The following is a 15,160-nucleotide window of genomic DNA, read 5'->3' on the forward strand; positions in this document are numbered from 1 at the left end:
AAAAAATCGAATTACATGTAAGAATCACTCCCTGCACATGAAATATCACACACTTCTAAGTTTTGAATTTCTCTCTCGTGACAAAAAATTCAAACAGGATTTTGCAGGGAGAATTCTGCAAGATGTGACAGCTTTGTATAAATCAAAGTTGTGATGAAATCAAATTATATTTGTTGAATGTGTGACACATCAGTGGTTGATTCTGTGGTTTTGCACATGTAGTTCGATTTGCTTCTGGCGTGAGGCCAAAGCAGGTTTCATGCATGAAAATGGCGATTTGGGATCGGATGCGTGTGTGTGGTGGGGAAGTTGTATAAAATACAAATGAAATACTAGTAGAAGTTATAGCCATTTGTTTGTTGATTAGTTTAGATGATCTTCCTGCCAAGGAAACTCAGCAAACTCATATAAACAACAAGCTGGTGACAGCCAATCTCTAGAAATACAAACATTGGTTTAAAGCCAGTGGACACTATTGGTAATTGTCAAAGACTAGCCTTCACAGTTGGTGTATCTCAACACGTGCATAAAATAACAAACCTGTGAAAATTTGAGCTCAATCAGTCATCGAACTTGGGAGATATGAATGAAAGAAAAAAACACCCTTGTCACTCGAAGGTGTGTACGTTTAGATGGTTGATTTCGAGACCTCAAGTTCTAAATCTGAGGTCTCGAAATCAAATTCGTGGAAAATTACTTCTTTCTCGAAAACTATGGCACTTCAGAGGGTGCCGTTTCTCACAATGTTTTATACCATCAACCTCTCCCTACTACTCGTCACCAAGAAAGGTTTTATGCTAATAATTATTTTGAGTAATTACCAATAGTGTCCACTGCCTTTAACGTCTATGATAATGAATTGCGTATTAATCAAGAGATTGTGATTCGGGCAACTAGACGACAGTATTTATTCTAGAGTCATTGTTAAATCAGTGGTTAGCTTGGCTTCGAACTCACAACCTCGTGTCCTGCCTCAATTGAAGCAGATATTTTAGACAATGAATTGACAATGGCCTTTCCTTAAGTCCAGAATGCAATTTTTGTAGTTGAAACAGAAGAGGAAATTCATGCCATTTCCCATTCGGATGCGGAGGTCATCAAAACAAAATTGATAGACTCGACAGATGATCTGAAAGAGTGTAAATTTATTATTTTTTTATTTCCTATTGTTTTGAAAGAGTGGCTCAAAGGTCAAATTCAAGTTAGTAATGCTCTCGTTTTCCATATAGGTAGAGTCCTCATGGAAGTTGTGAAAAGATAACAAGTCTTTAAATCTCTGTCAATCAAAAACAAATGGGTCGGAATTTATAGAGTTTTTGAGAAAGAGGTGGTTTCTCTCACTAAAATGTTTAAAGACTTCAGGCCTGAAGCATCTCATCAGGCATCAGAAAGCACACAAATTTGTGCAACAAGGGTGTTTTTTCTTTCATTATTCTCTTGCAACTTACATAGATGATCAAAAGTCAAAATTTTCACAGATTTGCTATTTCATGCATGTTGGGATACACCAACTGAGAATACTGGTCTTTGATAACTACAAAAGGTGTCCAGGGGTCCATTCCACAAAAGAGTTATGAATAGTCTTAGGATATATTAAAAACAATAATGCTAGTCATAAGTTCGGACGAGCAACTAGTCCTAACTCGAGATAAAGACTAGTCTTAACTTTTTGTGACCCAAGGGGTGGATTTCACACAGAGTTAAAGGAACGTTACAGAATTGGTAAGAAACCCAAATCGTGAAGATCACAGATTTACATAAAACTTACACAGTCTAATGATGACGATAAGTGAAAACATCCCTTGAAATTTTTCTGTCTGAAATGTCATTCATGATGCAAAATAAATAATCTAATTTCGCGTTTGGAGTTTATCGCTCAGTGAGCGTTTTATTCATTTTTGTTTTGGCATCGATGCAATGCAAAATTTGTAATCGGTTTTTCATTATTCTCTCGAGACCCAGATGGCTAATTGATCTCAAACCTCCACAGGTTTGTCAGTTTATGTTTATGATGGATAACATAAAGTGCTTACACTGCCAGCAACTGTTTTGTTAGCAAAACCAATTCTGTAATGTTCCTTTAAAACTTAGGACTAGCACAGAAAGTTGTTAATATCTCACAGGACTAATCCTAAGTTTATTTGTGAAATTGACCCCTGTGCCTTAAAGCATCCACCTTGGGTGTATCACCGTTAATCCACCAAAAATTAGTGAAGTTACTTACAAGATTTGCAGAGAGTGATGGGGCAGACTGACCCAGTAAATGTCTGACTCTCTGTAGATTAGATGACTCCCCTAGGGTCAAGGCGTTCGTTGTGCTCGTATGGTAACCAGTATTCCCTGCTCCCGCCGGGAACTGCGCGGTGGTGAGGAGACCCGCGCCAAGGCTTCCTCTCCGTGCGATGCGACTCTCATCTATTGAAAGAGGGCGCCCTAACCGGAAGCCCCGGGGGAAGGAGTTGGCGAATCCGGCACTGGCTGGCTTGGTGCTGCTATACTCTGCTGGACCTCTCTCTTCATCATAGTCAGACTGGAATGAAAAAAATAATCAAAATAAGATTTACAACTCACTGTTTTGCGATAGAGAATAATTTGCTCAACACAAATATCAGGGTGCCAGACTAGTCTGCCTATTGAGTTGTGCTACATTTGGATCGCAAATTACGTCCAGCGACCACGTGACCAAAGAAAACTTGTCCCTCCATGTAGCAATTCTCCCAATACACAGCTATGTAACACCCCTGGGCTCCATTTCGAAAAAGCACTAAGATTCATCTTATAAGACGAGTGTTGTACAATATCACCATGGGGATTTGAGTTGTGACATCACACTTTGCTTAGCAATTAAGATTGATACACCTTTAGATTAATCTTAGCTCTTTGTGAAATCGGCGCCTGTTGACTTGAGCAGGCGGCTCTTAAAGTGTTATTTGTTCATCCTTGACAGTAAATTTAGACATCTCCTCAGAGGATTGGTATTGGTATGAACTTTATAATCAGTGAGCTTTCAGATGAGAACTAATTCTCTGGAGGATTGGTACTGGTATGAACTTTATTTTTTTATCAGGGAGCTTTCAGATAGAGATATTTCTCTGGAGGATTGGCACTGGTATGACCTTTAGACTTTTATAAGCACAGAGCTTCATTGCTTGAAACTTAGGCTGAATCCAAATTTATAGGCGGCTACGACTAGACAGTTACTAAGCATCTCCTATACTTCAACACGTGTTGAACCAGCCATAGCCGTAGCCCCAGTTCAAACTCAGCCAAACCACACAAAATCCTGCACCAATCCTTTAAAGAACAATTTAATTTTGGGAAGAAAATTACATAAACAGTCATCCTGTAGTGTAAATAAAGATTATCAAAAATGATCTCTTGTATAAAACTAAAACAATAATTGAACTCCCCCCACCCCACCTGTCTGCCTCACAGAGCTTCACGAGAAAAACAGCGAGCACCTTCAATTACAAAATCCCATACAAGAGTATCAAAAATCTGTCCGCATCTTAAAATTCATCAACAACTCCTTAAATGTCTCTGAACTCTTTGACAGCGACGAAACCTTATCTTAAGGCAGCGGATGCTCGCTCAAAGGACGACAGACAATGCTCGTGGGAAGCGAACACCGTAGTCCTTACACATACATGAATAAAAATATCTCCATCGACTGCCGATCGCAAAACGGCTACTCTTCTAAGGGCAACCGAATTCACCTTATAAGGTACAAGAAGAGGGAACAATTCACTCGTCATGTTCTTGAAGATAAAGGGGCCTAGACCCTGTTGGTATTGGTTACAGCGAGAGACTTTGGTCTGACGGAAGTCTGCCCACGTTCCCGTTTATTGACGTAAATTGACTTCAAGAAACAGGTTATCTATTAGTTGTTAGTTTAAGGGGAGAATAAAAGATCTGTGCTAGAATGAAAGGCTTCTTTTTTGCCCCTAAGTAAGTGGCTGGACTTTTATGCCTGTGTGGAATCTGAGAAATTTTCTTGAAGCTCAACAATTTGATGACAGGAATTTGGTTATCTGATTTGAGATGAAGGGGATTGCATAAACTGTCTACTTTATGTCCAAATTATCTCTTAATTTAATTACAACCTTAACACAAGGAAATTTAAAACAAATCTGTAATGATTTGTACAAGTCACGCTAGAAATTGTATTAAAAGGTCTTGTGTAAAAACAAAGCCTAAACACGTAAACATCTAGCGCATTATTGCCAAGACACTTGTAAAATACTTGCAGGTGACTCTGATATTATTTACATTAGACTTCTTACAGACTGTATAAGAGAATTACAAACACTTTTTAAAGTTCAGATGTACATGTACGTCACCAAGCATCACCATGTGAATGATTAAACAGCCACAAAAGCGAAAATCTGAAACGATTCCTTAACATGTGCTCTTACACTTGTTTCAACATCAGTCGCCCCTGTCTATCCCCGCGTGCTTGGCATCCAGCCAAGCTTCAAATCCAGTCTTTGCCAGTGCCACTGCTGGAGAGACAAGTCACCGAGAATGTGTAGTCTTTACCACAAGACACTTTGGACCTGTCATTACCAGGCGCTAAAAGGTGACCAAGTCTACATGAAGTTAGTCTTTAACACAAGACGCTTAATCAACCTGTCATTGCTAAATGCTGAAGATTCTTGACTAAGTGTTACAAGATAGCTAGAGGATGCTGTTGAAATTTGATCTAAAAACAAATTCCTTTGGTTAGTGATGCTCATTTGTAATAGTCAAAGCAATTTTGCCAAAGTTTAAAAAAGGCATGGTACAAGTGGAAGTGCACATGCCCGTCTGTTTCCCACCCCACAAAATTACTCATGTAGCATGTAGAAGTGTAACCCAATCCAGCCAAGCTAATGCTTTCAATACATTTTTTTTTGTTAAATGTCATTATTTTGCCGCAGGGCTTCTCCGGATAACAAATATTGGTTGTCATCTCAGGCTTCATATCTTTCACTCAATCAAGCAGACCGAAATTTACCACGGGGCTTTGGTTTCCTCCATCATCATTCTTCAACGACGAAGCTGTGTACAGTATGTGTACGTTGGAAGAGGGGGGGGGGGCTGGCTTTTGTAAGGCTGCAAATGAGCAACTGAAAGTAATTTGAATACGCCACTGCCAGTTTATATTAAGAACAAATCAATGGACAGCAGACGTTTTTTATGTGTCGTCAGACTTCACTGAGTCTGCGTACTTGATGTGTTTTTAAATTATCCGGTCGTAAAATGTACTCTGGGGATTGCCAAAAACAGAGTTCACTATAGTCTGGTATACATGCATACAAGAAACAGATTGCCTTAATGTGCAATAACAAAAGCATAGGACCCACAGGGAGTATGGATTTTGTATGGACAATGTACCGTTCAAGTGGTGAGAAAAAGTCTCTTTACTAGTTAAGTGTACTATACAGGTTAAAAAAATAGTTAATGCTTATGGCATGCATATTTCACGCTACCAAGCATTCTTCATGTATGGCTAGTCCAGAAATTTGGTGCTGACGCTGTAACCGGAAATTGTGACCATAAGCGCGGAATTCCGCAAGAACCAGAGCCATGATATTATGCCCAGATGGTTTCCACTTCAAAGAACCTTGAAAATGTTCATTTAAAGCCATTGGACACTTTCGGTACAGAAAACAAATTAAAAGTTCACAGATTTACAAATAACTTACAGGGTTTACAGAAGGTAATGGTGAAAGACTTCTCTTGAAATATTATTCCATGAAATATTTTAAACACATGTCATGACACGGTGAATCGTGTGGGTGGGTTTTCCCGTTGTTTTCTCCCGACTCCGATGACTGATTGAGCCTAAATTTTCACAGGTTGGTTATTTCATATAGAAGTTGTGATACAAGAAGTGTGGGCCTTGGACATTACTGTTTACCGAAAGTGTCCAATGGCTTTAAAAAGCACAGCTTTTTGCAACTGCAAAAATGCAGCTTTAGTTTAATGACAGAGCTATAAAAAAAGTTGCATGGTTTAATAATGTATTTCAGTCACTTCCTATTGCAGTAGTTGTCTAGTTCAGAGTTTGACCAATTCCCACCTGTACCGATTCCCATTATCAACTGCCTGATTTATCATCACTTCTATTTCCAGACTTTACACTAACTCCATCCACGTGTCTAATAAAGTTCAATTTATAAACGAAGGATTTAGGGGTCGTCAAAAGTTCTTGACATTTTCAAAACACAGGTAGAGTGCATTACCCCTTCCCTTTTCCATGTACATGGGGTATGTACATGTACATGGGTATGTATAAACATCACTGAGACCATCCCCCCTCGCCCCATCACCCACCTTTCCATCTTCAAAATCTTCAAGTATTACAAGAACATTTAACTCCTAAGAAAACAGTATGTGAACTACACATGTTCTGAGTGTAGCATTAGAAATAGTACAGTAGCTTCTTCATCACTCAAATTAATGTAACCATAACGATGCTGGATGGCATTCTGGGAAAGAAATATGGGAAAATGGCACAGCGTGACCGTACACCTGGGAATGAGGTTGATGTGACTGCAACACGTAACAGGGAAAAAAGGACAAACATAATAAAACAGAGGAGTAATGGGAGACCTTTGAGACATTGGTGGCAGCAGACATAGCGGCCCTTTTTTGCAGCTCTGAGCGTGTGCGCACATGCTTAGTATTACGCACGTTGGACATGAGCACGAGGAATACTAGTGAGGACTGTAAAAAAAAGAACCGTCCAAAAGTCTCCCATTGATGAAAAGTTAGTAAGGTGGCACCTGAGAAAACGCAATGGGGGAGGGGGGTGGCGACACTATTCAACGATTTAATGACTGGGGAAAATGTCAATTCAACCTTATTTTGTCTGAGAGTGAGTAATTCAGTAGTAATGGCTCGGCTCACCTGTCAGTGATCCATTTTACTTCCGACAAACATTACACCCATTTCATGAAAATGTCAACATGTCAAGTGGAATAATAGTCTGTGGCTGTTCTACTCTCACCTTATGATCCGCTCAAGCATAAAGCATTCACACATTATAATCTGCAAGTTGGCACGTACCGCAAATAGAAACCGAGTGTGTTATAACAATAATGGGGTTAGATTAGTTCTGTTGGTAGAGCGCTGGCATATTACATGTACTCCAGAGGTCGTTGGTTCGAGTTCAAGAAATTTGTACTATCAAAAAGTAGTAAAACAAAAAATCAACAGTAAGCCTTGGTTCTTGTTATACACGTATGCACATGTATTGGGTTTAGCCATAGGCGATGATTGTAAATAAAACTAAAACTATATACTCTAGTCGTAAGGGGCTAAGCACAAAGTTTGACTAAGAATACAAAAACACTTTAACTCGCAAGAAAAAGGTGACAAATCAAAACACCATTTTCTGTTACCTGTACATGTTCTAACACAAAATCAGATTGGAAAGGTTTTCGGTAACACCATGTAATGACTATCTCTTATGAGTTGGGGTGGTTCTGAAAAAAACCGTTGGTTTCAACTCGACCTTTCGATCAGTGTGCTCTAATCGTCTTCTGGAGTTCCACCATGCAAAGTTTCAAATCCTACACAATCAGTTGTTATGATGAAATACCATTTTAAAATGACACCTAATTTTTTTTTACTAAAAAGAACAAGATTATTTGGATCAGCTTCTCTTACCACTATCTGGATGTGGCACGGTGCCTTTGCATTAGGACGGCGCTGTCCCAACGACTTCATATCGGAAGAAGATGAAAAACAAACGCAAGCGTCTTAAGAATGTCCGTCCCACCTCGGGAATGAAGAAAGGCTCATAAATCCACTCCACAACTCAAGATAGGAAAATATCTCAACCGTCACAGAACTGTTTCAGAAGCCAGAGGAAAATTCTTCATATTGGAAGGTTTGTCGCAAACGACACGACTTGCTGGAGATTTGTAAGTCCACAAGCATGCAGTTTTAACTCCTCCATGACAATGACTATACGCAAGGTGCATCATCATCAGCTTCACATCTCAAGTCTTACACTCCATCCGTGAACACGTTCAGAAAATTTCTTCAGGGGGGTGTAAGAGATCTACATTTGACATATCTCCGAGGCCCACTACACACGCTAGAATCAAGCATGTAAACCGTTTGCATGCTACTGACAGAGTGGAACAGTCCATTCTTGGAGAGAGACAGAAGGATCCTGATACTTGAAATGTCAAAGTCAGTGCCAATCATAATGCAGCTTTGCTCCCCCACATCACTCGTCAAACACCCCCTTTCTTGAAATGGTCGATCCCAATTAAATATATCTGGTATAAAGGCGAAGTTGTTCACAATGTGCATTGCTATCAATTTGATACGAATGCCATTTAGCCTTTGACTTCCATGTAAATCATCTGGGAGTGGATAAGTCGACAAAATGGGAATACAGTTGCACCGTCATGTGTTTCTGGGATTCATTATTAAGGCAATCAAGGTTTGCATAATTCATACAGGAATTCAGTCTAGTAGCTCAGTATACATTGACTTGTTCCATAGCTTGGTCCAACACAAGGACCAAATTTAAAGGGCTGGCTCACAGACATGCTTGGCAGACATTCGGTCAAAACCATATAAAAAAGAAATCCCTAACCATCTACAGCATGAAACCATATAGAAAGGACCAATATTTACAGTATTTGTTATGTTGAATGAAGGCTCTCACAGTTTTTTTTAAAGGGGCACTGTCGTCATGATCATACTCTAATTATGGATACATAAACTCTCACTGAGTCCCTATGCGTGCGCGCAAAATGCCACATCACAACACAGGGTTGAAAGGGCGCCTTCATTATCATCACGCGCGCATGTCCAGTAACTTGGTGACAATTCAGAATTTAAGAAGCAGTGGACACTATTGGTAATTACTCAAAACAATTATTAGCATAAAACCTTACTTCGTAACAAGTAATAGGGAGAGGTTGATAGTAAAAAACATTGTGAGAAACGTCTCCCTCTGAAGCGATGTAGTTTTCGAGAAAGAAGTAATTTTCCACGAATTTGATTTTGAGACCTCAGATTAAGAATTTGAGGTCTCGAAATCAAGCATCTGAAAGCACACAACTTCGTGTGACAAGGGTGTTTTTTCTTCATTTATTATGTCGCAACTTTGACGACCGATTGAGCTCAAATTTTCACAGGCTTGTTATTTCATGCATATGTTGAGATACACCAGGTGAGAAGACTGGTCTTTGACAATTACCAATAGTGTCCACTATCTTTAATGTCTGGCCACAGACTCTCTGTGATCAAGACTGCGACAGTACAGCCCCTTTAAATTCAAAACAATGTGTGATGGCTTCTTGGGTTGTGTTTCTCTGTAGACTGATGTCCGTTATGAATAATGCAAACCTTGATTGGCCGACAATGAATCTTAGAAACACATTTAATTTGATCCTTGCTCTTTGTACAGTAACTGTATGCTCATTTTGCATGTTCAGCTCACAGATGATTTACATGCGAGTCAAAACATGTCTAATGGCAGGGGTTGAAACTACTACAAGCCTGCAGCCTGGGTCCAATTTCATAAAGCTTGTAACCACCAAAAACTAGCTAAGCACATCTTGTTCATCAGTAAAAGTTTACCAGCCAAAATTACAGTAAGTGTGCATTGGGTGACTGATCCCTCACTTACTATTTTGCTTAGCAAAGACATTTTTCAAGCAGTAATTCCTGCTGAACAGCTTTATGAAATTGGAGCCAGGTAAGCAAATTTTTGTGCTAACTATAGCAGAAAATACTGCGGACAAGATAGCAAGGAGGTGAGGCGGGCAGCTTGCAGGTTCACCATGGATTTGCATTGTAACATCATTCCTTTTCATACAGTAAGCAACAAACGGTTAAAACGTGTGTTTTGGGGTGCTACGGTTAACAGCGCTATTAAATAGAAACTCACGTAATGAGCAAAACATCGGCATTTAAGCAGCTCAATGAAATTTGGCCCAGCTGGTTTACATTAAACCTACAAAATTGTACTTATTGAGTCAGGTTTTGTGGGCACAGCACACAGCACTGAATGGTGACAAAATCTTCCGCCAAGCCTCTAGGAATAATTAATTGTCACTCAAAGTCTTGAAGGTCATGGTCTTTAGAGATTGTTGACAATTGGTCCAACAAATGCGTCCCTGGATTGCTAACTTCAAACCTGAGGCATTTTGGGTCTACTAGGCCTCAAAAAAAGATTGTATTTGCTCCCAAGGGTGGGCGCATTTTACCATGTCCTGTCCTGTTCACTCATTCGGTTTTTAAAGTTTGGTTTGCCAGTAGCTCAAAAATCAAAGGAGATGGGGGTTAAATTTCCTCTTTGCCCTTTAAACATCTCTTTGAAATTTTGTTTACTTTTGATACATTCATCACATTCAATATAACAATGAAAAAAGGGGATGATATAAAAATACCACAAATGGCATTGGCATTCAGAATGCCTGCTTACCACCCGACACATAAGAAACAATCAAACACAAAAGCCCTTTGTTCAAAAACAATAGACTTTTAACATTGAATCCGTAAAAAGAAGAGGATTATAAATATCAGGTGTCATGGTGGAGTTCCAAGGCAAATTGCAGACATTTTTGACACATTGCCATCAATGAACAGTTGCTATTAAAGCAAGAGACGCTAAAACAGGGGAGGTTTTGTGTCTAAATTACTCTGTATTTCCTTGCTGGAAACACAGATAGCATAATCAATTGGTGTTAATTAAAACTAATATAATAATTCAGTTGTTATTAGCACTTAACCACCAACTTCTGAGACATTTTCAATCACAGAACTGAAACTTTAATAATCAATTATTAATTTTGGTTTAAAAACATAACTCCAGTGCCAAATTATTATTGTTATCATTATAACAACGTGTTTCAATAAATTGTTGAAAAACACTTTGGGAGTACAATCAAAACCAAAACAGAAACAAGCGATGTTACAAATTAACTTTCAATGGGCCTGTATTATTCCACAATAAAGTTGTTTCAAAAGTGTTAATTTTTCATCGGGATAAAGGATATATTAAGTTTGTTTTTCATCCTCACACTGATGTAGTACAATTTCGACAAAGTGATTAAGTATATATGCAGCAAAAATTGTACAAAAAAAACCACAAAAAAACAAGAAAAGCTGTACTTGAATCTAATCAAGGCATTTTTTTAAATATTAGAGCTCAACAGTTAAGAATGCGTAATACGCACACACTGAATGCTCCTGTGGTTGTCCTTTCCTACAATCTACGTACATGTACGTGCAATCCCACTTGGGAGTTGGTTCCAACTTGGAATCGACAGTTATCATTCATATTTGGACATGTTCCGATTATACCCTGCCGGCTTCTCGCTCCTTCAATCCCCTCGCTGCCCTCTCCAGTGCCCTTCTTAGCGTCATTCCCGTCCTTAACATCACTCCACAGCCTGCCGTCCCCGCATCAGCCTTCCTCCCTGTGTCCTGCATCGTCATTCTCCTGCTGCCTCTCCACATCATTTATCATTTTCCCATCCCTCAAGATCCTCCCACAAGTCCAACTCCCCTTCCCCGGACCTTCTTGCATCACAATCCCAAACCAATCTCTGTACAACCATTCCCCTACCCCCTTAAACATACCTTCAACCCCCCTGCCAACCCTAGCACCTTTAAAAAATAAACTACCCTGAGAACTAGAGCTGCTCAGCAGAGGGTACCCAGCGTGGGTTGATAGTGTAATCCCAAGTTTCCACCAAGTCCTTTCCCCCAAGTCTTCCAGAATAAGATGAACTACATAACAGCCAGGGACGCTATGCAGGAACGACACTTCACAAACACTGTATGTAGAATTTCTACAGCATGTGCATGTCTATCCCCTCACCAGCTGACGCCTCGTTGATTAACTTGCCAAGAACAGGTGATGGGGGGCAAGCAAGATTGCGTTTCTTCAACATGTCTCTTGAATGCTTTTCAAACGGCTGGTTAAAAAAGATGGGTAAAAAAGGAGTTGATCTTTGTGAGCTGGCTGTTTGGGACATCACCAAATAAAAAATCGATAGGTGAAATCAACAAAAAACGAATCTTCCCCCGCAATCCATCACACAGCCCAACAACAGGTTTTCCTTCCATGGATACTCAATGTACATTGCATTGCACAGTCAAATCATTGCTCTACGCAACTCGCATATTTACCAAAGGTCAACAGGACCCAATCCTAGAACTGCTTAAGTAAAAATACCGACTTAACAATTATCTGCTGAGCAAAAATGATCCGAAACCAGTCACAGACATTACACATGGAAAATTATTTTAGCTGCTAAATTTATTCGCTCAAACAAAATTGTTTGTGGTAAAGATACTTTTTGTAATTTGTTTACCTGATAAAAAGACCCTCCCCCTACCCCACCCTGAAATAAACTAAACATAATATCAAAATGACATGACTGTTGCAAACTTTCTCAGGCTCCTAATCCAACTTGAATTTTTGTACACTGGGTCGTAGACCAGAGGCCAGTATTTATTACACCAGTAGTCTTAGTGTTACTAAACTCATGGCCAGACAAGTCCAGTAGTCCTGTGTATTTTTAATTGAATACTAATGAAGAATAATACTGCATTCTGTAATGTCTTAATCATGTTCAAATATTGACTCTGATCTAATGAAATACCATTCAATAATGGTCTTGTAAATTTTCCCTCCAAATTCAAGCTCTTCTAATCAAAGGTTTAGATCAAATGACATTTTCTGGATTGACAGGGATAAATTCATACCCTATTAAAAGCTGAACACAGAGAAATAATCACAGGTTTATTTCTTAATTAACGCCAGGGTGTCGTGTCAGTAGGGAGATGTCACGGACAGGGTACTGCTTTGTACACATGTATGCATCCAGGCAGACGAGGAATTCATTTTTAATATTCCCGATGACGACGTGAGAATTCTATCGATCAATAACATTCACTTAGTTCTGATGAGTCATATGCCAACATTTGGTCGTGTTAAACAAAACAAAGCCTTCGAGGTCTCCGCCTGATAATCAAAAACAGCTAATCTGCATCATAAAAACATTCCAAACGAACAATGAAAAACCTGGAAATCTCCCCTTGAAACTAAATAAACTAGAAATGATGAAAGGAAATCGGTATACAACTAGGTCTGATACTTATTGATGTAAGGGCAAGGCAGGTTTTCCTTATTAAAGGGCACCTTTACGAGGAAAATTCAAATTTCAACTGGAACCTTTCAAGGGACACCAAGGCAAGGGCAAAGGGCCATTGGAAGCAATCCCCTGGTTAGGTTGGCCTGCTAAATTAAGCTCAAAACTCAAATGTCTTGTTTATTCCATGTTTAATTGATAAACAGGCCCGGGCTCAATTTCTCAAAGCCTGTAAGCACAAAAAAATCGCTAAATTCCAAACAAATTTACATTGTTACACTGGTGCTCCACTTATTTTGTTTTGCTAGGCCTATAAAAGGTTGAAATAAAGGTTATAGATGCAAGGACATACTTTATTTATGACAATTATCTTTGTATCTTTCTTCGTATGGGTGGGGAGGGGGAGGACCTCATTAAAGGAACACGTTGCCTTGGATCGGACGAGTTGGTCAAAACAAAAGCGTTTGTAACCGTTTTTTATAAAATGCATATGGTTGGAAAGATGTTTTAAAAGTAGAATACAATGATCCACACAAGTTTGCCTCGAAATTGCGTGGTTTTCCTTCTACTGTGCGAACTAACACGGTCGGCCATTTATGGGAGTAAAAATGTTGACCCCCATAAATGGCCGACGTGTTTGTCGACGAGGTAAAAGGAAAACCACGCAATTTCGAGGCATGTTTGTGTGGATCATTGTATTCTACTTTTACAACATCTTTCTACCCATATGCATTTTATAAAAAACGGTTACAAACGCTTTTCAAAGACCAACTCGTCCGATCCAAGGCAACGTGTTCCTTTAACGCAATCAGTTCAAGAAGAGAACAAGTTCTAGCAATTTTTTGTTATCAATAAGATCAACCTGCGTGTCGTTCAGTAATTGATATTTCCTTGCAAACTGAACTACATGTGTTGGACAGTGTTGATGCTCATTAGCTGCTTCCTGCTTCTCAGCGGTCAGCAGTGCATCAAAATCTTGCTCAGCAGAAACAGGTTACCAGCCAAAATACATTGTAATGCATGTTTGTTTGTGACTGGTTCCCGGCTTGTTTTTGCTTAGAAGAAAAAACTGCTAAGCACCATTTTCAAGCCCGATACAACAGAAGGAAACATGCCTGGATGCCCCTTGAAATGTGCCAGTAGGAAGAATTTTTTATCTTTCTCTTGGACAGGTACCCTTAATAACTGCCCCTTACAAGAATTAAATATCACAACCAAATTTTAAAAGCCTGTAAGCACAAAAGCCTGTAAGCACAAAATCTTGTTTTAAAAGCTTAGACAACTTGACAACTTTCCATGAAGTTTCCATTAGTGAACCTGGGCCCCACTGAACTTTATGCTTATCAAATAAACCTGCTATTTTCTAATATAGGGCTCAGTTTAATGATATTATTGGGTCTTGGCTTGTGCAATATTTGATTAAAGGGTTAAGTTTTCATTATGGATGGATGGACTCGTCAGAAAAATTGGCCCTGTAACCAGTTTCTGTTAAGCAAAATTTAGTTGTGCTTAGCTATTTTTTCGTGCTTATGCAGCTCTATGAAAATGGGCCCAGGCGGCCAGGCCTTCACTGTGCCTTCAGATCATGTACCAATCCACTGAGACGCCATCTTGCATCTAGCATAAAACACACTCTCTTAGTCAGCATTCTATGATAACTCGCAGGTCTACACCCTAACCGCACTGACATCCTATACATTCAGATGTTAATCACTAGAGAGCAATTCTGCATTAATGTAGGCCAGTTCATGCAAATATTGGCTAAACTATTGATCTACAGTGTATGTGTTATGACGGGGGGGGGGGGGGGGGGGGGGGGGGGGCTGGGGCCTACGACAGGTGACGTGTGATGAACTACCCAACCCTATCAAGTTGCTGACGTTAACAACATACTATTTTATTGACTTGGCCCGCTTTGCATGTACTTTGGCTGTAAAAACATGGGGGCGTGGAGGAAGACCCAAACAATGTTCTAGCAAGGGCAAGGCAGTTTTATTCTATAAATTGAAGGGCAGGTCTTGCTGGAAGTGTGAAATTCTAATGGA

The 15,160-nt window shown here is 39.5% G+C and overlaps 1 protein-coding gene across 10 annotated transcripts in view; it reads right to left on the reverse strand.

Annotated features, from left to right (window-relative positions):
* LOC139945907 (microtubule-associated serine/threonine-protein kinase 3-like) overlaps window positions 1-15,160 on the reverse strand; it is a 107,255-nt gene that overhangs the window by 44,577 nt on the left and 47,518 nt on the right. For 7 of the 10 annotated variants that reach the window (XM_071943417.1, XM_071943416.1, XM_071943415.1 and 4 more), the window contains one exon: window positions 2,225-2,530. In XM_071943417.1, the coding sequence (XP_071799518.1) occupies window positions 2,225-2,530 (306 nt within the window). Of the gene's footprint in view, window positions 1-2,224; window positions 2,531-7,656; window positions 8,073-15,160 lie in introns of those variants that run through there. The other 3 variants (XM_071943423.1, XM_071943422.1, XM_071943421.1) reach the window with 1 other exon arrangement.

The sequence above is a fragment of the Asterias amurensis genome, chromosome 13, assembly GCF_032118995.1.
Source record: "Asterias amurensis chromosome 13, ASM3211899v1".
NCBI lineage: Eukaryota > Metazoa > Echinodermata > Asteroidea > Forcipulatida > Asteriidae > Asterias > Asterias amurensis.